At 51.6% G+C, this 20,544-nt stretch overlaps 1 protein-coding gene across 1 annotated transcript in view; it reads right to left on the bottom strand.

The window, feature by feature from the left end:
* syne1b (spectrin repeat containing, nuclear envelope 1b) overlaps positions 1 to 20,544 on the bottom strand; it is a 49,038-nt gene that overhangs the window by 21,596 nt on the left and 6,898 nt on the right. Inside the window, exons 20-79 of the mRNA XM_037240621.1 lie at positions 20,349 to 20,492; positions 20,090 to 20,257; positions 19,867 to 20,025; positions 19,564 to 19,728; positions 19,354 to 19,488; positions 19,119 to 19,277; positions 18,847 to 19,055; positions 18,566 to 18,674; positions 18,297 to 18,461; positions 18,056 to 18,223; positions 17,808 to 17,984; positions 17,589 to 17,729; positions 17,338 to 17,498; positions 17,113 to 17,263; positions 16,808 to 17,035; positions 16,630 to 16,728; positions 15,743 to 15,930; positions 15,462 to 15,585; positions 15,203 to 15,369; positions 14,911 to 15,064; positions 14,090 to 14,715; positions 13,763 to 13,942; positions 13,428 to 13,578; positions 13,201 to 13,359; positions 12,837 to 13,019; positions 12,661 to 12,762; positions 12,334 to 12,537; positions 12,038 to 12,245; positions 11,858 to 11,970; positions 11,587 to 11,792; positions 11,245 to 11,394; positions 10,816 to 11,107; positions 10,549 to 10,721; positions 10,148 to 10,457; positions 9,890 to 10,054; positions 9,398 to 9,754; positions 9,187 to 9,323; positions 8,841 to 9,018; positions 8,563 to 8,745; positions 8,346 to 8,489; positions 7,642 to 7,797; positions 7,315 to 7,479; positions 7,059 to 7,231; positions 6,832 to 6,985; positions 6,510 to 6,653; positions 6,241 to 6,405; positions 5,836 to 6,153; positions 5,615 to 5,770; positions 5,363 to 5,533; positions 4,967 to 5,293; positions 4,726 to 4,878; positions 4,480 to 4,647; positions 4,101 to 4,277; positions 3,878 to 4,024; positions 3,636 to 3,761; positions 3,359 to 3,535; positions 3,005 to 3,270; positions 770 to 2,924; positions 244 to 581; positions 37 to 181 (exon numbers count right to left, since the gene is read on the bottom strand). Coding sequence (XP_037096516.1) covers positions 37 to 181; positions 244 to 581; positions 770 to 2,924; positions 3,005 to 3,270; positions 3,359 to 3,535; positions 3,636 to 3,761; positions 3,878 to 4,024; positions 4,101 to 4,277; positions 4,480 to 4,647; positions 4,726 to 4,878; positions 4,967 to 5,293; positions 5,363 to 5,533; positions 5,615 to 5,770; positions 5,836 to 6,153; positions 6,241 to 6,405; positions 6,510 to 6,653; positions 6,832 to 6,985; positions 7,059 to 7,231; positions 7,315 to 7,479; positions 7,642 to 7,797; positions 8,346 to 8,489; positions 8,563 to 8,745; positions 8,841 to 9,018; positions 9,187 to 9,323; positions 9,398 to 9,754; positions 9,890 to 10,054; positions 10,148 to 10,457; positions 10,549 to 10,721; positions 10,816 to 11,107; positions 11,245 to 11,394; positions 11,587 to 11,792; positions 11,858 to 11,970; positions 12,038 to 12,245; positions 12,334 to 12,537; positions 12,661 to 12,762; positions 12,837 to 13,019; positions 13,201 to 13,359; positions 13,428 to 13,578; positions 13,763 to 13,942; positions 14,090 to 14,715; positions 14,911 to 15,064; positions 15,203 to 15,369; positions 15,462 to 15,585; positions 15,743 to 15,930; positions 16,630 to 16,728; positions 16,808 to 17,035; positions 17,113 to 17,263; positions 17,338 to 17,498; positions 17,589 to 17,729; positions 17,808 to 17,984; positions 18,056 to 18,223; positions 18,297 to 18,461; positions 18,566 to 18,674; positions 18,847 to 19,055; positions 19,119 to 19,277; positions 19,354 to 19,488; positions 19,564 to 19,728; positions 19,867 to 20,025; positions 20,090 to 20,257; positions 20,349 to 20,492 — 13,173 coding nt within the window. The remainder of the gene's footprint in view (positions 1 to 36; positions 182 to 243; positions 582 to 769; positions 2,925 to 3,004; positions 3,271 to 3,358; positions 3,536 to 3,635; positions 3,762 to 3,877; positions 4,025 to 4,100; positions 4,278 to 4,479; positions 4,648 to 4,725; positions 4,879 to 4,966; positions 5,294 to 5,362; positions 5,534 to 5,614; positions 5,771 to 5,835; positions 6,154 to 6,240; positions 6,406 to 6,509; positions 6,654 to 6,831; positions 6,986 to 7,058; positions 7,232 to 7,314; positions 7,480 to 7,641; positions 7,798 to 8,345; positions 8,490 to 8,562; positions 8,746 to 8,840; positions 9,019 to 9,186; positions 9,324 to 9,397; positions 9,755 to 9,889; positions 10,055 to 10,147; positions 10,458 to 10,548; positions 10,722 to 10,815; positions 11,108 to 11,244; positions 11,395 to 11,586; positions 11,793 to 11,857; positions 11,971 to 12,037; positions 12,246 to 12,333; positions 12,538 to 12,660; positions 12,763 to 12,836; positions 13,020 to 13,200; positions 13,360 to 13,427; positions 13,579 to 13,762; positions 13,943 to 14,089; positions 14,716 to 14,910; positions 15,065 to 15,202; positions 15,370 to 15,461; positions 15,586 to 15,742; positions 15,931 to 16,629; positions 16,729 to 16,807; positions 17,036 to 17,112; positions 17,264 to 17,337; positions 17,499 to 17,588; positions 17,730 to 17,807; positions 17,985 to 18,055; positions 18,224 to 18,296; positions 18,462 to 18,565; positions 18,675 to 18,846; positions 19,056 to 19,118; positions 19,278 to 19,353; positions 19,489 to 19,563; positions 19,729 to 19,866; positions 20,026 to 20,089; positions 20,258 to 20,348; positions 20,493 to 20,544) is intronic.

Below are 20,544 nucleotides of genomic sequence, written 5' to 3'. Positions count from 1 at the left end.
TGTCCTCATGACTCAGTTCTGTTTGAGTTGTGTTACCCGGTGACTGAGCAACTTGTCTTCAGCCTCTTGGCTGGTTGCTGCCTTAGCAGTGGAAAACTGGGTGAGCTTCTTTTCAGCTTCGTTCATGATCTCAATGACGCTCTGTCGCGCCTCCTGGTACGACTTCCATTGAGCGACGCAACTGAAAAGAAATATTGATGAGGCATTGTCGAAAGCCTGTCCAGACTATTTTGATTCCCGTACCTCTGAAGAACATCCTGATGAGATTGGAGCTGATCTCGGACTTCCAGGCCTCTCTGCTTGGCTGATTCCACGCTTACCCGCAACTGCCCTTTGGCTACGGGGTTGACCAGGTCCTCCAGCTGGGACGCGAGGTTCTCCAGCTCTTCCAGGTGGATGAGGAACTCCTGCTCCGTGGCCACGATGTCATCCTGCTGTCTCAGACATTCCTCGTAGTTCTCCACGTCCACGCCCAAGCCGGCCTGCTGCAGGAAGGACACGGCATCTTCCAGCCATTCGCAGGCCGACTGCATCCTGAAGTGATACTTCTGGCACAACAGCAGGGCCTGCTCCAAGGTCACCTTTACAACACAACAGGGACTCCTTAGAACCCACGAAGGTTTAGCACACCATATAACCCAAACCTATCTCTTGAAGCTAAACCCAAACCCGAGAACTAACTCCGACCCTCAAAGCTAAGCTTTCCACCATTGCCAATAGGAAAAACCAAATTCAAACTGATGTGTGGTTCTACTGGGCTGAGTGGTACCTGTTTGGAACTCAGTTGTTTCTGAACATCTGCTTGCACCTTTGCCATTTCTCCAAGACTGGCGTCCACATGGGTGGGCGCTAGCTCGTTAGCGCTGGTGTACTTGTGCTTCTCTCTGCTACTCAGCGCCGCCACGATCCTCAGTCTGGACTGAACTTCTTCCTGCATGATTTGCTGCTTCCTAATCTCTTCCTGCACCTTCTCCACCCGCATGTCCACGGTGACAGCAGAAGCCAGCTCGTCCCGGACCTGCTGCAGCCAGGCCAGTGTCCTTTGCATCTCCGTCTCAAAGTCTTTACTCTGAACAAAGCGGTTCTCGCACTCCTCGATCAGGTCGCCGACGGCGGCCTGCAAGGACCGCAGCTCTTCCTGCCACAGGACCACTTGCTGTGCGTTGTGCGCCGTTTGGTCCAAACTTGAAGCACGAGTGCCCATCTGCTCCACGAGCCTGGATAGATGCGAGTTGGCACTCTGGAGGCTCCCAGCCAGTGCGTGGTAGTTCCTCAGTCTCTCCTCGGCAGACTGAGTCTCAGCGTTGACTTTGACAAGCTGCTCCTTGGTTGCCTTTAATTCAGAGTCAACTTGCATGGCCATGGCCTTCTGGTCTTCAAACGACTCCAAGGTTTCATCCAGATGCTCTACTTTCTGTTCCACAAGCCTTTTGAGGCTATTATAGAGGCCGGTGAGCTGGGTCATTTCCTCCGGGCACCACGGTTGTCCGGTGCTACGGAACCCTTCCTTCTTCTGGTTGAGTTCGCTGACAGCAAGACCCAAGTTGCTGAGATCGGCTTGGATGGCTTTGTATTGGCTCTGCAGACTGAGCACCTCCTCCGTTTGTACGGCGACCGGCTCTGTGCCCAGCTGATTGAACTGCTCCTCCAGCTCCTCCAGAGCTTTCTGCGTGACATCTATGAATGAGGTGTACTCGTTCCTTGCGAAGATGGCCTGTTGGATTTTCTCCTCTTTCTCTTTGGCTAAGGCTAAGATGTTGTTGTATTGCTGCGGGAGGGTGTTGAGTTTTTCATCCAAGTAGCAGTGGTCCACTTCATTGAGGGTGGGCAAAATCTCCTGGCCCGCTCGTTGTACGATGAGGAGGAGGTTCTCGTACTCCACCGCCTGCTCGACTACCTGCTGGTATTTGACGAGCTGTGCCTCTAGTTCAGCGTTTCCAACCATTAGATTGATTTCAGGAAATGTGATGATGTCAGCTTGCTTTATCCACTGGCATATTTTCTCCAGGTCATTCTTGAAGTACTTCCGCGAGATAAAGACCTTCTCCAGTTCCTGAAGTTTCTGGCCACACCGGTGTAGAGTTTTATCAAAGATATTTTGCAGCTCCTGCAGCTTTGTGAGGATCTCGTTCCTCTCTTCCTCGTTGGCGTCCCTCATCAGGTCCCTCCCCTGAGACCACAAGGACGTCAGCTCACTCTGGTAAGCTTTCAGGCTGCTTTGGATGTTGCGACACGTTCGGACCTGCTTGGCAAGGTCCTCGGGCAACAAGGCGATGTACTCTTCGGCCTGGGCCTTTTTCTCGTTCTGCTGGACCCAGGAAATGGACTGGTTGACGGCCATGAGGAAATGAGTCCTCTCGGTGAAAGCTTTGCTCAAGTGTTTCCTGCGCTGCACCACTTGGACGCTCAGAGACTCAACCTCGGACCGGGTGTCGGAAATCAGCTGCTGCAGACGTTGGCGTTCGCTGAGGCCAAGACGGGCCAGAACCCTGTCGGAGTCGGCCATGGCTTGGGCTAGCAGGAGTTGCTTGGCCTCCAACTCGCTGCAAATGCTCAGGTGGTCGAACAGGAAACTCTGAGCCAACTCCGGAGGAGGACTCATTTTCATAGCCTCAGACAAGGCGGGCTGCTGCTCTTCTGCCCAATCCCGAGCCTCCCTCAGACGAGCCTCCACCTGGCCCATTTCCTCTAGGGTCACTACAGAGTCCTGTATTTTCTTCTCAATGAGATTCTGCATCTGATTCCATCGCTGCTCAAAGTGACTGATCTGCTCTTTGACCAGTTCCTTGTCATCCAGGTTCAAGCACTGGATGACTTTTTGCTTCTGGTCCTTTAGTTCCTCCAGTGTCCCCTTTTGTCCTTCCAAGTCTACTGCCAGTTTACGTAACGCCTCCAAATGCTGAGTGGAACTTTCGGCATCGGTTCTGCGTCGAAAAAGAAAATATAAGTATTATGGATCCGTTGGAGACCGTTTCAACAAAAGGAGCTTGACACCGCAAAGTACCTGGCCAGGTTGTCCCACTCTTTGGAAACCTGCTCAAAGAGTGTCTCCACTGTAGTGATGCAGTCGTGGTACTCTTTGGATCGCTGCAGATCCTCCTGCCTCTGGACCTGCAGCCTGCTGGCCTGGTGGCAAAGTTCCAGCCAGGAATGGCTCAGGCGATCCAGCTCGGCATGTTCCGTAGAGTCTTGGTTGGGAGACAGTCTGCTCACTTTCTCCGTCATCTTGGTCAGGGTACTTTGCTTGGACTGGAGCTGCTGGCTGCATTCCTGCGGATTGTGAACACGTAAAGGGCAGAATCTGCGCACTGTTCTAGATGATTCGCCCTGGATGTTGTTGAGGAAACTGCCGTCTTACCTTGGCTTGGGTCAACATGTTTTGAGCTATCTTGGTCTCCAACTCTGCAGGTCTTCTAGACAAACTGAGGAGTTGCTGCTCCATATCTTGGAAGAGGCTGGTCAGATCTTGCTTCTGCTCCTTGATCTCCCTCCAGCCCTCTGAGAGCTCTTGAGCATTTGACATCCTTTCTTCGATCTATTAGAAAAAGAGGAAAACAACAGAATGTGAGCAATGAACATTGTGCAGAATAAGAAGATAGTCTTTTCAAACAAAAGAAGGTTGAGTCTTCTCTTACAGTAATCTTGACCCTCTGGACCTCAGCCGCAGTCACTCTGACGGTGTCGTCGGACAAGTCACATACCGAGCATACCAGGTCAAGGTAAGTGCTGGCCTGCTCCTGGAGGGCTCTGAAGTGCTTCACCTGCAAACATCAGCAAACAAACCGCTTGTTGTGTGAAGTGAGGCCAGCTCAGACCATATTACAGCTCGCATGATTTGTGTCTCCATCTCCACGATGTGCCGTTAAAGCGTTGGTACCTGTTTGAGTGCTTCCTGCAGACCGGATGCTTCCTGCTGGTTTAGCCGGAGTTCCTCCTGCACAGCCGCCAACCACGTCTGGCACTGCTGGAGGGTATCCTGGTGGTTGACGTGCTTCTGGAGTTCTCGGTCCAGACTTTGCTGTACCTGTGAGCCAAATGCGGGATGAAAGACTTTCTTTCCTAAATCTTGGGGAGCAGAAAAATCTCCTGGCATGTCTCACTCGTTGAGCCGTGCTGCAGATGGCGGAGTAGCTATCGCGGGTTCCCTGCTGGTGAGCCTGCACTTGCTGGCTGATCTTCGCTTGGACTTGGTCAGTGCAGCTGGAGACCAGTTCTTCTCCTTTTTGCTTCAAGCTGGCGAGACGTTCCTCGAAACCGGCAATGTCCTCCATAATGGCCTCGAGAAACAATGATTACAATGTCAGACATGTGACTGCAAATTAAGAATAAGAATTATTTTATTATATCTGCATTTCCCAAACTGCCCATTCCCATGAAACCCTACCAGAAACGTCTTACAATTGCCTTTCAGTTTCCACCCCTTTCTCAAGCCAAGTGGTCTACATGTCTCCTGAGACATTGAAGAACCTTGGTGGTCACCTTGTGCCGGGCCAGTTGTTGGGTGGCCATCTCCATGCTGCTGCTCTGCATGGACTCAGAAGTGACGCACCGACTGGACATCTGCAGGAGCCATCTCTCCACTTCCTGCAGCTCACTGTTATAATCCTCGTGCTCCTTCACCCACTCCACCAGGTTCTGGACCTGCGCCTGAAGTGAAAAAACAAACGCTGATCATAGTCACAGGCGCGACCGGCACAGAGCTGCGACGTATTGAGCGATGGGCACCTTGGCTAACAAGCAGAGCTCCAGGAAGTCTGCTTGCAAACTTGTCATGTTGTCACTGATGATCGGGTCGTGGACCGCGTCCAGCAGGGCTTCACCCTTCTCGATCACACATTTCACAGCCGACTCGTGAGACTGCACTGTCTGCTGGATGGTCTGCAAATAGCACATTAATATGCTCGTTCATGAGAACGTAGGAACTTTTTTTCCATAGTCACATACAATCAATTCTGATTTGATTTACCTTGTACTTTGCAAGCTGGGCCTTCTTCTCATAGAGCTCGGCTTTGGGCTCCACGCTGGAAGCCAACAGGCCCTTGGTCTCCAGCACCCACTGGGCCTGGGCCTTGTATTTATCCGCAAAGTCTTTGGAGAGCGAGAGGCACTTCTCCAGAGCGCTCTGCTGGGCGCGCAGGGCCGCCAGCAGGTCTTCCAGCTGGCCCAGTTGGCCGTCCACGTCCTCCCTCAGCTGTTTCGCTTCGGCCTCCTCCAGGAAGACGGCGGCTCGTTCCGTCTTCTCCCTGACCGTCTTCAGGCTGGCGTGTCCTCGCTCCACGTCTGCCTGGAGGGCCTGAGCGCAAATGGGAGATGCTGAACGCTGTTTGAAGCGCTGAGCTCCACCATAATCAAGAGCCCTCACCTCGAGCTTCTTCATCTTTCTCTCCATGGCCACGCGATCCACCACGTCGGCACTTCTGGCCAGGGTGCGGAGGCTGTCCTGAGCGGCGCGGAGCCAGTCCGAGAAGGTGCCAAAGACACATTGTGCCTCCTCAATGCAAGACACCTCCTCCTGCAGCTGCTTGATTGTCTCCTGTAGACAAAGTTGGGGTTAGGGTTAGGGTTATTTGTGCTATTTGCTATTTGTATCAACGTTTGAAGAGCTCTGATGTACCAGTAAGTGCAGGAGCAAAGCATGGTAGCGGGCTGTGATCTGGGTCGCTTTGGTACTGATCCGGCTGCTAATATGGGTCTCATCCAGAACCTGCTGAGCCAAAACACCAAGGCCCTCCATCTCCTCTTGATAAACCAGCACTTCCTCTTGCCACGTCTGCACAAAGAAAGAAAATTAGCCGTGCCACGAGAAGGCCGCAGATGCCGATGGCGAGCACGGACCTTCATCAACTGAAGCTGAGCCTCTTTGGTGGCGCGGTCGGAGCGGCGGTGGTCTCGCAATTGCGCTTTGGTCTCCATGCCCTTCAGCCAGCTGTCCAGACGCTGAAATTTCTGCTCCATTTGTCGGAGTTTGGCCAAGGCGCTGTTGAGCTGAGCCCGGGTGTCGGCCAGCCGGGCCTGGTACAGTCTCCACTCCTGCTGCTGCGTCTCCAGAGCGCGGTCTTCGATCTGCGGCGGCCCCCAGGGAGTCACTAGCTCACGGCTGAGCAGCAGGGTGTTAAGAAGAGCCTGGCCCTCGGTGCAGCCGAGCTGGAGTTCCTGCACTTGTCGTAAACATGGGAGCCGTTTTCAGTTGTGGGGAAGGGAAAAAATTACATCCGCTTTAGATGATGAAGATGTTCCGACCTGCAGTTTTTGGAGCGTCTCCTCCAGCATATCGACGTCGCCCTCCAGCTGAGTGTAGCAGCCCAGCTTCTCCTGCTCCTCTTCCAACCAGTCCTCAAATGCTTGTAGGCCCTCTTGATACTCCTGGTGAGCTTTCACCAGCTCCTCCGCTTTGCCAACGGCCTCCTGAGGTCAAAGCAAGCGTCACCAACCAGTTTTGCCTCTCAGCTCAACTCAACTTTATTGTTTAACATTCCAACTTCAGAGGGAAGTGGTGGTGGTTAGCTTACCTCCGCATTGTCTTTGATGCCGTTGAAGCGTTCTTGCAGCTCTTGCAGCTCCAGCTGAGTCACGTAATTGTCGGCCATGCTTGCGCTCTTCGCCACGATGGTGGCCAGCAGGCCGTCGTGGCCGAGCACTTCCTCGTACAACAGCTGCAACCACGGCAAGGATCAGTTATGAGACGTGGGGGGGCGGGGCTTACAAACATTCAGTAAGTATGTTTTGTTGAGTAAGTAAGAAACACAACTAAAGCAAAAATGGCAGCGCTGGCATCGATCCCGAAAGCGATTTATTTTTGCATCGCTCCGGAGAGGGGGAGGCCGGTGTCACCTTTGCCCTTCTGAGATGAGCACTTTTGTCTCGCATCTCGGGACATTGTTTATCGGCCGGGTCCAGGTTCTCCTCCACCTGTTCCAGCCAGCTGACAAACTGACGCACGTCCTCCTGGTAACTGGTCCACTGGGACAGAGAACCTTCCAGTTGGCTGATGGATCAGAGGAGAAATTTGAAATATGAATATTTATACTTTGCCATCTCTGGTATTCTTGCTTTTCAACCTTTTGCACTGAATGGATGCGGAGAGCAGTGCGTCCCAGGAGTCTTTCAGCTCCTGAATTTCTTCCTGGACCACAGCCACACCGGTGCCCGAGGTGTTTCTCTGAACCGACTCCCCTCTGGTGATCAGCATTTTGAGCTGGATCTCCTTCTCCTGGCGCGCAGTCAGCAAGGCCTGTGGCAATCCACGGAGATGAAAACGCCACCGTTGGACAAGTGGCTACCTATTGTTAACAAACAATCTGCGAAAGGCTCAACCTCCAGCTTGATCATCCGGCTCTCCAGGATGTTTTTGTCAGCCGTGGGGGCACAGTAGGTGTGAAGCATGTGGCTCGTGTCAGCCACCCAGTTCTGCAGCTCCTTCAGGCTGCGGTTGAACAGCTGGTGCTCGGTCACGATGCGCTCGAGTCGTGACGCCTTCTCCTGTTGAGCCAAAATTGTTAAACAAGAAAACTTTCTTCACATCATCACAACTTCAATGGCTTCAAATTCCAACTTTTTTCTCCTATTCAGACTTTCATCTGCAAATAGTCCCTCCCATGTTTTTTTCCTTCTTCAAATTCAAATTGCAAGGTGTTACTATACCTTGGTCAGGTTGCTTAAAGCTAAGAACTGAGCAGAGAGCTGCGAGACACGGTGCACAAAACCCTTGCCGGCCGAGTGTTGGTCCAACAGCCGCTGGGCCTTCTCTTTTAGCCTGCTCAGCTGGACTTGGTGGGAGGTGAGCTCCTCCAGCACAGACTGAAAGGGCACAAGCAGGTTAGGGCAGAAAGCGTGCAAGCAGACACAAAGACACGCATGACCAAAGCAGGGTTAGAAGATTGAAAAACGTGGCCGGAAAGGAAAGCGAGCAACACCAATGTTACGGGCAGTTAGCACAAGCTGGACAGAGGCAGAGGGCCATGAGAGCCAAAGAGACCAACATTAGCTTAAGAGTTTAACTCCAACGTTAGCTTTGAAATTTGCTTCCAACGTTGCCACCAATGTTAGATTCCAAAGTTCTAAAGTCAGCTTCATCATCTGCTTTTAGCGCCAATGTTAGATTCTAAAGTTTGTTCCGCCATGACCTTGAATGAATGAATGAATGAATTTTATTTGTTTCAAACATGTAAACAATACATCAATAAATAAAAAAATAAAAAACAAAAAACAAAGTGAAAGTCATGTAAATTATGACTGTGTAATTGCTAGATACAATCAGAATACAATATACCACACATAATGGACCTTCTGGATGGAATGTTGAACGGTGGCTGAAGATGCGCTGAGCAATTTTCCAGCGTGCCTACCTGAAGTTTGTGGAGCTCCGTCTTCTTGGCCGGGAGATCGTGGAGCCGCGCGCTGCTCTCTTGCACGGCCATCTCAGTGGCGTCCAGGCACTCCTGGAGGGGCTCAGCACTGGCCTCAAAGTCCTTCATCTGCGACACCAGGTTCTGAAAGCAAAAAAACATCTTCTGTCAGCTGATTTATTTTGAAAACTCTGCTGACAACCTGATCCTCGCTCACTTGTAGATTGAGCTCTCTGTTGTGAAGACTGGACATGATGTTCTTCCAGTCCTCAAGAGCATGTTTGGTCTTTGCCCGAACCGACTCCACTTTGTCTTTGGGCGCGATCGTGGAGAGAAGCTCACCTGCGACCACCACGCCATTGATCTTTGACTGACCCAGCTCTCTGTCGCTTAGAAACTCCTGGAGACAAAGTGACAATGATGAGAGAACAACTCGTTAGATTCCAAAGGTAGCTTCAGATTTACTGCCTCTGGTCCTTCTAAGCTACCAATTACCTGAATCTTTTGCAAGCTCGACGAGGCCTCAGAAAGATTTTGGGGCGCGTCGAAGCATTTGGCTGTGCTGATCTTGGAGTTGACCAGCCACTGCTGGAACTCCCTGTAGGCCGAGCGGAAGCCCTGTTCCTGCAACTTCTCTTTGCTCTGGCATTCTCTGGCGGCTTGGAGACTCAAACTAGCAGTAAAGCAAAAAAAAATAAATAGCAATGGACCTTTGTTGAGTCATCTACCCATTAATTGTATGTCATACTTGATCTCATTAAAACTGACAAGTCATCTTTTGCCATGGAAACTGACTGAAAATTTTCACCCCTTGCGAGTCCAATTCTGCATATCTCAGTACCTGTTGTAGTCCTTAATGAGGGCAGAAACTCTCTCAGACTGGGCGGCCATGTCTCTGGAGAAGCGGCACAGATCATTCAGCTGCGTCTTCAGGCTATCGCACATGGGCTCGGTTTTGACAAGCTCCTCCAATGTATCCTGGGCAAAACAACGTTTTTATTCCATTGGTCCATTTATTTCCTCCACATTGTAGCAGAGGACGTCAAATTCACCTTTGCAATCTGCCAGCCTTTCACCACCTCCTCTCCGTCAGTTTTGCCCTGGGCTTGCCCCAGACGAAGACGCCAATCGTGAATCTGACGCCCCAAGTCTTGCGAGTCTTGCTCCAGTCGCGCTGACAGACTACTGAACTCCTGCTCGGACGTCGTCATCTGAGAGAGGGCCGTCTCCAGGCTGGCCCGGGTCTGAAGTGCTGCGCGTTCCCACTGTTCCCAGCTTGAGAGCAGGGCCGCCTCCTCGCGCTCGATAGCCTCGTAGCCCCCCGAGCCGGTGTGATCTCTCGCTGCTGCCCCGCACCTCTGCACCCGGTTGAGCCTCTCTCGGCCTCGCTGCTTAGAGTCCAGCAGCTCCTGGAAAACAAAAAACAACCGGTGCCTGAGTAGTGTCCTCAACATTTGTACGGGTGCCCACAAAACTGTGCAAGAGGGATGATGGTGAAAGAGATTCTAGCGGGTCTCCTTGAGTTCAGTCAGAATGGTGCTCACCTGGACTTTGGCCAGCTTTCGTTTCAGGGAGGCGGAGTCTCCTGATAGGTCAGACCAGCGCTGGAGTTCCTCCTTGGCTGAGATGAGCCAGTCGTTAAAGTCTCTGACGGCATCCAGGTACTGCTCGTGCTCGGACACGATGCTTTGCATGGACTGGATTTTCCCCTTAAAAAAAAACAAAAAACACCTGTTGTAACTTTCATTGTGCATACAGAATTTCACCCAAAGACGTACCAAAGTGTGACTTCTCAAGCTTACCTTGACCACAGCTGAGATATCAGCAAAATGCGCATTGAGCTCCGCCCGTGACTCCGGTCCAAAAGTCTGATCGACTGACTTTTCGTACAGCTCCACGGCCTTGTCCGTCAGACGTGACAGCGCGGCGGCGTGGGCGTCCAGGTCGGCCTGGATGGCTCGCAGACGCTCCAGGAGAGTGGACTTCTCTTTCAGGCCGGGCTGCTGGGGCAGATGCGTGCCCACCTCCTGCTCCACCGACTCCATCCACTGCTGCAGGTGATTCTTGCTCTCCTGGAAGCTGCTCCACTGAGCCACCGTCCACTCCAGTCGACTTTGGACAGGAAATTGTTTGCTTGAACTGACGTTGTGAAGGTGCGATTGGCCATCGTTCAGACCTTTCCACGCAACGTGACATCTCGTACCTGTGGCAACTCATGGAGGTGATCAACATATTGGCCCAGGCATCCTTCAGACTCTGAAGCTGCGAGCAAATTGCCTCCTGGCCTTCCATCCTGTTGTGTTTGAGGACCTGTTCCCCTTTTCCAACCGTCATGTTGAGCTTCACCTCGCCTTCACCCTTCATCAGCAGGATATCCTGGCAGCACAAAGCCGTCGGATGAAGACAAGATGGCGCCACAGTCCCGTCAAGGTAGAAGTTGGTGTCTAATGAGGGACAAGGTGTGTCTAACCTGCACGAGGAGGAGCCTTTTCTCCAGAGTCTCCTTGTTGCCCACGGTGCTGTTGAGCGCGGCCAGACGCTCCTGGACTGCGCGCAGCCAGGTCCAGGTGGCCTGCAGCGTCTCCTCAAAGGCCTGCTGCTCCTGCAAAGTCAGCTGGCAGCCATGCAGCCGCTCACGCCCGCGTCGCAGCAAAGCCTGATACTGCGACTGCAGCTGCGCTGACACCCGTGTCTCACTGCCGTCGCCTCGCCCGCCCTCGTTCAGGGCCTGCGCCTCCTGGCACAGGCGCTCAAAGGAATCTCTACATCAGACAAAAAACAGTTAACCTCCTTTTGTGTCTGTTTTTAAATGAAGGGAGTAAAAGGCATTTGAAAAATAAATACTCAGTCTGACACATCTACTTCAATGCAGTAACCGAGAACTATTCCAAATGGGCACCTTTCTTTGAGCACTTCCTGCTGGTATTCCTCCACCTGTTGGAGCAAAGCCTTTTCAGGACCGCGTTGTTTGGCTTCAAGCAGATCTGAGCTCATCCGCTTCTCCATGGTCTCCAACCACCACTTCAGCTTCTTCAGGCGGCCCTCAAATCTGAAAAGAAATATTCTCTATCATAGTGATACTGATGTAGTGCTCCTTGTGGTGTTCCACAGGGGTCAGTTTTGTGACCCAAAGTGTTTATTTTATACACAGATGTGTATATGCATTAAATGTGTTATTTTTGCAGACAAATGTTTTAGTATGTTCTGAGAGACAGCAAGGATGAAGTAGTGCTCCGCCTACCCTTTCATGAGGGACGCGCTGTCCTCCAGGATCTGTTGGTTCTGTCTGCACTGCTCCACAAAGCTGTCCCAGTCCTGCTGGATGGAGGAGAGCTGCTGCTGGACCTGGCCAGCGTTGGCTTTGGGGAGATGCAGCAGCAGTTTCTCTCCTTCCTCGCAGACCTGTGTGAGATGCACCTTGCCTTCCTCCATGCGCTCCGTGGCACCCTGAAGAAGAAAAGCAAGTCTCAGACACCAACATGGGATGTCTTTCCATCCCTAAGTCACCGTACCTTCAGTTTCTGTAATTTGCGTTCGACGATGCAAGTGTCTCCGGAACGATCACTGCATTCTTTGACAATCTCCCTCTGCTCCACAAGCCAGCGATGGAATTCCTGAACCAGATCTGCGGATCAAACGTAAAGGTTGAAGACTGGAGATCACTGAAGTTCTGTGTGGATTACGTTTCTCACCATTGAATTGCTGTTGAAGACAATTCTGCAGTGACGCCAAAGTCCTGGCCGAAACCTGGTTGACGGACTCGTAAGTCTTGATGAGATCAGTGAGCGCGGAGCCCAAACTGGAAAGCTCCTCCGAAGGATATTTGCGACACAGGTTGTTCAGGCTTTCCCTGGTAGAGTCGATACTTCCCTGCTGATTTTGCAGCTCTTTCTGGAGTTCCTAGAAACAACAATCAAAAACGGACAAACATAAAATGGGATGTTGACAAGAAGCTGTCAGAAAAGAGGATGAAAAGATGGAGTCTCACTTTTATTCGGCAGATGTCCTCGGGATCCGAACCAGCAGGAGAGGAGACCAAGGAGTCCTCCATACTCTTCAGCCAAGCGGACATCTGGGCAATGTAATCTTCCAGCAGCTTCTTCTGGGAGCTGAAGTCCTGCAGGTTTCTGCGTGCCTGCCCGTGGAGCTTCTGAACCGAGTCTATCTTCTTCCTCAGGTCGTTCTCCAGCAACTGTGGCAGTTGGAATTAAGGTCTTGCGAGTTGATTTGTGCCACTTGTATTTAAATCAGTCACAAACAAACAATATTGGAGAGCACTGATTTGGAAGTGTTTCTCATATCCAGGTCTACCTACTTGAAGTTTTGGAGGAGTTTCTGGACTTTGACTACTCCTCTTCAGCTCTGCCATTTTGCCCTGCAGATCTGCAAGTCTCAGCTCCTTCTCGCCCATTTGCTCCTGTTGTCAAGGAATCATTAAGGGGCGTAGTCTAGTTTTTTTTATGTGTGAGCATCTTACGGTAAGAATCTTACCTGAAGCACAGAGAGTCTCGTTGACACCTTGTGGCTGTCATTGAGGTTGTTGAGGCTCTCGTTGAGTTCCGTCACGCTGCTGCCGGCCCAGCTTTCCACATCTTCTGCAATTTGCCGCACGTCCTCCCACAGCAATAAACTTTGCTTCAGGCGCTGGAGGTTTTCATCCACCCTCTCCGACACCTGCAGGATGGGGTTGGTCAGTCGCTTATTTTCGAGTTGAGTGTTTCCGAATGTTTGATCCACTAACAGGCGAGTGTAAGAGCAGTCACTAAACGTCGGTGGGATATACTTTTCGGATCAATTAGGTGAAATTGGATAATTTCCCACAGAAAAATGGGTTGGCACCACTTGTTCAACATACATCCAGCCACTGGTCCACGAGCGTCTCCATTTCCTTTCTGACCGATTGCGAGTCGCACTCTGGCACCTTCTTCAGTTCAGTCACCAACTGTTTTCCTTTGCTAGAGAACCGGTCCAGGTCTCGTTGCTTGTTGGCCATCTTCGTCTTCAGCGCTTCATGCTGGAGATGGAGGAACGGGAGTTGACGTGTCGATTGACGGTAAATGAACAACTCGAGTTTGTTCTGACCTTGCTTAGGGATCGCTTGGTTTCCTCGTAGTCCTTCAGAACAGAGCTTATTTCAAGCAGAGGTTCAGCGCTCTCCAAAACGTTGCCGATGGTGGATTTGAGCATTTGATATTCTCTCATGAGCTCAGCAAGAAGGTTGCACTGCTCCTGTCTGTTGAACACACAAGACAAAAAGACAGATATTCTATTAATTCAAAGACCTTGACTCCTCTAAGCTCATCAGTGCGGCACTAATACTAATCGTTCATGTGTTTGTGTTGCTAAAGGGGATATCGGACCATAACATAGACACTATTTAGCTTTAGCAGTATGCTAGCAGAAGGCAGGCACTGTACCTCTCTGTAATGAGTCTTTTGGTGTCCTCCCACGTGGTCTCCAGCAGGCTGATTTCCCTCAGCGCCTCCGCGGCTAGCTCAGCGTCTCGCTGGGCCAGCTGATTCGCCTTGTCCCTCAGCCACTGCTCCTCATGCTGGTGAGATTGCAACTCGTCCTCCAGCTGGTTGAAGAAGCGCAACCTGACACAAACAAAATCAGGGAAGTCCAAACTTTTTACAACTATGCTCATGACTCAAAGCACTTGGATCTCGAATTATATTTTCCCATAAAAATAAATGTAAATGCCGTTAATCCGTTCCAACCAGTTCCAAAAAGGATGTTGTTACCTTTGCTGTAGAGGCAGAAGGGCGGGCTCTTTCAAGCTCTGATGGTCGGCTTTTTCTTCAATGTCCTCCACAGCCTTGAGCAGCTGCTCTTTCCGCTGTCGAAAGGAAGTCCACAGAGCCCCCAAGGCCTCGGCTTCGCTCCGCTTGGTTCCCAGCAGGTTCCTCACAGCATCCAGCTCGGCGCTGAGCCAATCGGCCAACGCGCGGCAAGACTTTCGAGAGCCTCCCTCGCCACCCACGTACAGATGGCTTTTGCAGAGGACGCCATCCAGGTCAACGGCCAGCGTCTCCAGCCGGCTCACGTCCGGCACGGCGCCGGAAAGCTCCCGCTGCAGCTCCTCCACTCGGCCGCGGTCCCAGCTCCCGCCGCTCTCCACGGTTTGCTGCAGACTTTGCAACGCCGCCGCCGCTGCGACGTGCGTCTGCTGGAAGGTCTGGAGTTTTTCCAGGCACTCCAACTGCAGCCGGACGATGTGCCAAGCCTCCAGGTAGGGCTGGACGCAGCCGTCCGCTCGGCTACGGAGGAGCTGCACGTCGGCCGCGTCGCAGGACTGACAGAGAGTCTCTACCTGATGATCCAACATCTGCTTCACACTTGCTTGCTTCTGCAAGGCCGCCTGGGTCTCCTAACAAGGAAAATGACAGAAGATTTGTTCCATTTCCAATAATGAATCAAAGCGATAAAACAAGATTGATTTTTTTAATTTGACCCATTTCTCTCATTTTCTAAGTGGGGAATCAACAATAGGACTAAATTTGATTGGATGTAATGGGGGGGAAAAAAATCATGACGTGCGTTTGTTGTGTCTCTCGTGACTTACATTGACTCGGGTGCTGGCCGAGGGCAGGTCGCTGATGCTGACTTGGGAAGACGTGTGAAGACTTGAAAGCATGGTCTCACTCCACTGGGAGAATTTCTGAAGGTCTCGCTCAAACTGTTCCACGAGGGCCAGGTGCTTCTGGAGCTCCTGGATTCTGAAGGATAAAAAGAAGGCAACAGAACTTCCTTAGCAGCGATTCTTAGATTCCTCATAAAGTCCCACTTAACTCTGTACTTTCCACCCCAGTAAAAAAAAAATAGTACAAAAGAATACTGAGTGTCTATATACGTACCTTTGAGGAAGAGCTTGATTTTGGGCGTGGAGTCTCGTCTGCAGGGCGTCAAGCTCTTCCCTCAGTTGGCTGACTTTTTCATCCGGCGCAGCACTATAAAGCGATGTCCCGAGAGAAACCAGCTCGGCATGGGAGGGCCCCAGAGTCTGGACTTCCGAGTACAAGGCCTGAAAAGCAATTCTTATTGTTTTCAGACATTTGCTTGCTGGCTTGTTTTTTATATATTTTTTCAGGTTAGGCGGAAAAGTGTGTCGTGTACCTGCATGTCGTCCAGCTCGCTGCAGAGTCTTGGTTTGTCGGCTGACAGGCACTGACTTTCGGATTTGATGGCACATTCGCTCCTCTCCACACAGGAAATAAAGTTGCAACGTTGTTTCTCAAACCTGCAGGCCATCAATCCCAAAAAAATATTATTTGGCTTTTTTGTTGTTACTTCGCTCAAGCGGTGACCTACATGAGGCTCACTCCCACAATTTGAACTCACAAACCAAAGCAAAAAAAAAATTACCACATCAACTCCTCAGGTTGTTTCTTTCTCACCTTTGCCAAACAGTGAGCAGCGTCTCCAGAGCGCTCTGCTTGATCTTGGCTTCCTGGGTGTTGTGTTCAAAGCTGGTATTTAACGCCTTCACGCTCGCCTCCGCTTTCTCTCTGTCGCTGAGTCGCCGGGCTGTGGCTGACAGGGAGAGCAAGGCTCCCTTTAGCCTCTCCAGTTGCTGACAGACGTCCTGCGAGACAGACACACGAGACGAGCAGTTGGTCCATGCTGGCAGCATTTGTCCATACATGGTAGGGATGGGTGATTGAAAACTAACAGCTCAGTGGCCTAGTGGTAGAGTGTCCGCCCTGAGACTGGAAGGTTGTGGGTTCAAACCCTGGCCAGGTCATACCAAAGACTATAAAAAAATGGGACCCATTGCCTCCCTGCTTGGCACTCAGCATTAAGGGTTGGAATTGGGGGTTAGATCACCAAATGATTCCCGAGCGCGGCATCGCTGCTGCTCACTGCTCCCCTCTCCCCCAGGGGATGGATCAAAATCACATGGGGATGGGTTAAATGCAGAGGACAAATTTCACCACACCCAGATGTGTGTGTGACGATCATTGGGACTTTAACTTTAACTTTTTTAAACAGTTTAGCTCAGCTGAAGTTGTAATAACAGTCTTTACCACTAGATGGCAGACATTGCTCAAGACTGTCCTTTTTATCAAAGAACAAGAGTGAGCAGGTCCTGGCAATAAGCTAGCACCTAATTAGGTCAACAAAATCTTTTTCGGGTCAAACAGGAAGCAGATTATATGTCGAGCGAATTCAAACACAAGCTGAGTTTTCCTAATTGAGGCCGCCTCCGTTGTTTAAGTTGCACATCCCTCATATGTAGATTGTGAAGTTTCCATGTTAATCGCAACAGGTAAGAATCAAGCACCATGTGGCTTTGAAGGGCTCTGTAGGTATCTGATGAGGAACTGCACGTCTTGATCGGATCTTCCAGCTTTGACTGGAGCTCAGAGAGTGATGCTTGAGTCTAAAAAACAAAACAACTCTTGAATAAAAAAGTACAAATCTTCTATAAATCTAACATGCATTTTTTTCTTTCACTGCACCTCTTGGAGGCTCTGCGAGAACTTCTGCTGCTGTGAGATGTTTTCCTGTAGCTGCCCATCAAGCTGCCGCACGCTCTCCCTCAGCTCGTCCCAGTAGCGTCCAATTTGGGTCAAGCGGGCCTTGATGCGGGCCGCCTCGCCCGACGAAACAAACTGTACCACGTCCTGGGAGTCTGCCTCAAGTCCGGGGAGCACCCGAGCATGCTCCCGGAGCTCCGTTTCCACGGCCTGGACACACGGTCACATGTTCCCAGTCATATATTCTTTATTCTCAGCGGAGAACGAAGTCAAATTCTGAAGCTTACCGTCACTGTCTCCATCTGTTGCTCGAGTGCCAAATTGGAAGCCTTCAAGGTGTCCAGCTGCTTCTCCTTGTCAGATATCCACGAGGAAAAGGCTTCAAACTCAGTTGCAAAGCGATCCCACTTGATCTTCATCGCCTCTGCCGTTTTCATGCTAGAGCACAAAAGCAGACATGACACAACAGCTTCAAAAAAAAGTTCCCATCAACCTTGAAATAAGAAGCATACTCCTTCTTGAGCCCGGCCTCCACTTTGTCCACTTGATCGCTGAGGGAGCGAGCCTGCTGGAGGAGCAGAGTCTTGTTCTTTGGGCCCAGCTGGATTTCCGTGGCTCTCTTGAGCAAAGTGTTCATGTGCAAGGCTTCAGCTTCACATTGCTTCAGAAGCACCTGTTTGACGCAAATGGAAAATATTCTGCATTTAAAACCGACATCGATTCAAACTCTGCACTGTTTGTGAAGGAGTTAAGTCTGACTCACTCTGGCCTGGTCCAGTTCTACCGCCAGGCTCTCCGGACTACTAAAGTTCAGGTCTCGCTCGGTCATGGATCGGGCCTTGCTCACAAAGTGGCGCGCCGCCTCCTGCTGGCTGTCAAACTCTTGCCAGGCCGCCAGCGTGACCTGCAGACGACAAAACATCGGCGTGTGTGAAAAGCAATAAAGTGCAGAAAACAACGTCTTTGAAAAGTGGCGGCCCACCTCCAGGCTTTGCTCCTGCGAATCCATGTTTTGTTCCATCTTGCTGAGCGTGTTCTCCAGATTGTGCAGGTCCTGCTGCAGAGTCTCTCCTGGGCCCTCCTCGGCCTGCAGCTGCTGCCCCCGACTGATCAGCCCCTGGACATCCTTCCTCTTCAGTTTCAGCCGTTTCAGAAGTTGCTGGCAAAGACACAATTTAGAGCCACTGGCGCTTCCAGCGTGAATGCTTTTTTTTCTCGAGTCGTCCAAACCTGGTGCACGAGCAGGAGTTGCTGGGCTTCTCTCACAGTGGGACAATCGAGGATTCTGGAGACATCTGCCTGAGCTTCTTTCTGCGCTCTGAGAAGCTCGTCCAAAGTGGTCTGCACTTCCTGCCGAAACTGAACGCAGTCGCCCACAGCCAAGACCATCTTCTCTGCCTGGAACACACCCAAAGCGTAAGATAAGGACGAGTCGATGACACCACATCGATCTACAGTTGCTTTTACCCACCTCAATGAGAGACAAGAGGAGAGCCTTAAAATCAGTCGATAGTTTGCTGAGGGCACCTCCTTGCCTCTGGGCGTCGCTGTCGGTGCAAATCTCAATCTGAACGGCCATGCGGGCTTTCAGCCAGGAAAGGTTGCCTTCCTGTAGCTCTGCGTCGTTCCTCAGCTCCTGCAGCAAGATCAAAGTAAGAACTCAGATGCCAAAGGATCGTCCACAACGAGGATCGTCCACAACGAGGATCGTCCACAACGAGGCTCGATGGCGAGCGTTACCGTGATGTTGGTCTTGACCTGACTGTATTTCCTCGGGTCGCCTGCCCGGTTTCTCAGGAGTCGCAGTTGGCTTTCTTTAGCTATCAACCAGCAAGAAAGCTCGGCGTATCTGTTTCAACACACAAACGGCAACGCGACAATTTAAAATGTCAAAATGAATCCATTCTTTGACAACTAATTGAGTTTCCCTGAGTTCACCCTGAAGGCCAATCATATCCCAATGGAACATTTTATGGCCTGCCTCCCCTATTTTGTAAAACCGCCATTTTAAATGATTCTACCTGGCATTGTAGTCTTTCCATTTGTCCGGGTGCTGCATGAGCTTTTGATGGGTGTTTTCAATCTCTTCGCTGATCTCGGCGTAGTCCTTCCTGGACTTCTCAAGAGTTTGGTGGGCGGCGTCGCCCTCGGGGAGCTTCTGACAGAGTTCCTCCATCAGTTGCAGCCTCTTTTCACAAAGGGCCTGAGGACCTTTCTCTCTGAAGAAAGCCTGAGGTGGGACAGAGGCTTAGTGAGACACTTTTCACCGGGCGGGCTTCACTCAGTGGCTCACCCGGTGCTCCTTGACGAGCCTCTCGCTGCCCGTGTTGGCCAGGTGCCGGTTCTCCCGGGTCACCTCGGCTTGGCATTCCTGCAGCAGCAACACCAGCTTGCTCCGCTCCGCCTCCACTTTGAGGCGGACGAGGTGGAAGGGAGCGTCGGTCTGGACGTCCTGGTACAACAAAGACGGCAAACCGTGAGCAGTCGGAAGAGAACGAGCTCCAGCGAGTTGGATTCCGTGAGCCCACCTTCCAGTGTTTGTGTAGTGCCCGCACAGTTTCCTGCAGCGACTGTTGCTCCTGGTCGGGCAAAATGTCGGTCAGCTCATCGCAGGCCAAGAGGAACGTGTTTAAGATGCGCTGGTCCAGCTGCCCGAAGAACTCCTGGCAAAGGCAGCATGAGTCTGTTATTAGAAGGCAGGGCAGCAACCAACAAAAAGCGCCATCCCGCTTCCTCACCGTGTGCTTTTTGAGAAGCTCCTCCGGGTTGCCGCTTTCCGTCAGACAGCTTTCCGCCATTTTCAGGATTTTCTCCAGCTCCAGCCGCGACTCGTCAAACCTCCTCATCAGGCTGCTGTTCGCCTCCCCGCGCTTCCTCCACTCGCTCGCTTCCCTAAACATGGCCTACATTGCGACGGATGGAGAAACATTTGCTCCTCAGCTCCTTGTCGGATGACATAACATTGCGCATCCGAGTGCGTTGAAAAGTTTCCAGAAGGTCAATTTTAGTCATGCCTTTTGAAACGCAGAGAAGCTGTTTACCTGTGAGGAGGCTTGGAGGTCCGCCACTCTTTTCTGCAGGAGGCTCAAGTCCATGTGCTGCAGTGTTTGACTGGTGTCCATGAGCTTCAGGATGCTCTGGTGGTTCCTCTCAATCACCATCAGACACTTCTTGCAGCTCTGCGTGGCAGCCGCCAGCTCCTGCAACAAACGAGGCGTCAGCCTAACGTGTCCCAAGATGGACCGAAGGACTCTGAAGCATCACCTGGATCTTCTGGTTGAAGTCCACGGGCCCCTCTGAGTCTGTGCCGCTCGTCACGTGGCCCGCTTTCTCCAGGGCCTGGTAGAAGCCGGTGATGTTCTTTTCCATTTCTTCCAGAGGAGCCAAGAGGGACTGAGACTCCTTTAGCAATGGCAGACATCGCTCTCTCACCTGAAGGCGTGATTGAGACGGTGACTTTGATTCTCGTCATTCCAAGTCAGAAATTTGCATTTGGCACGCCTGAAGGGAATTTGAGCGGCACCTTGACGAGCTGCTCTTTGATGGAGGTCATCACAGCCGTCATCTGAGCCAACTCCTCCTGCGCCGTGTCTTTGCTCAGCAGCTGAGCGGTGCGACCAGCCGCCTTGCACGCCGCCTCCATGGCTGGCACTTTGTGCTTGATTTCCTTCGGGGGAGGGGAGGGGAGGGGGGGGGGGGTGATGCCTTTGCGCTTGACG

Source organism: Syngnathus acus, chromosome 22 (assembly GCF_901709675.1).
Source record: "Syngnathus acus chromosome 22, fSynAcu1.2, whole genome shotgun sequence".
In the NCBI taxonomy this organism is placed as follows: domain Eukaryota; kingdom Metazoa; phylum Chordata; class Actinopteri; order Syngnathiformes; family Syngnathidae; genus Syngnathus; species Syngnathus acus.
The sequence above is the reverse complement of the archived record's forward strand: the minus strand, read 5'-3'. Positions and strand labels throughout refer to the sequence as shown.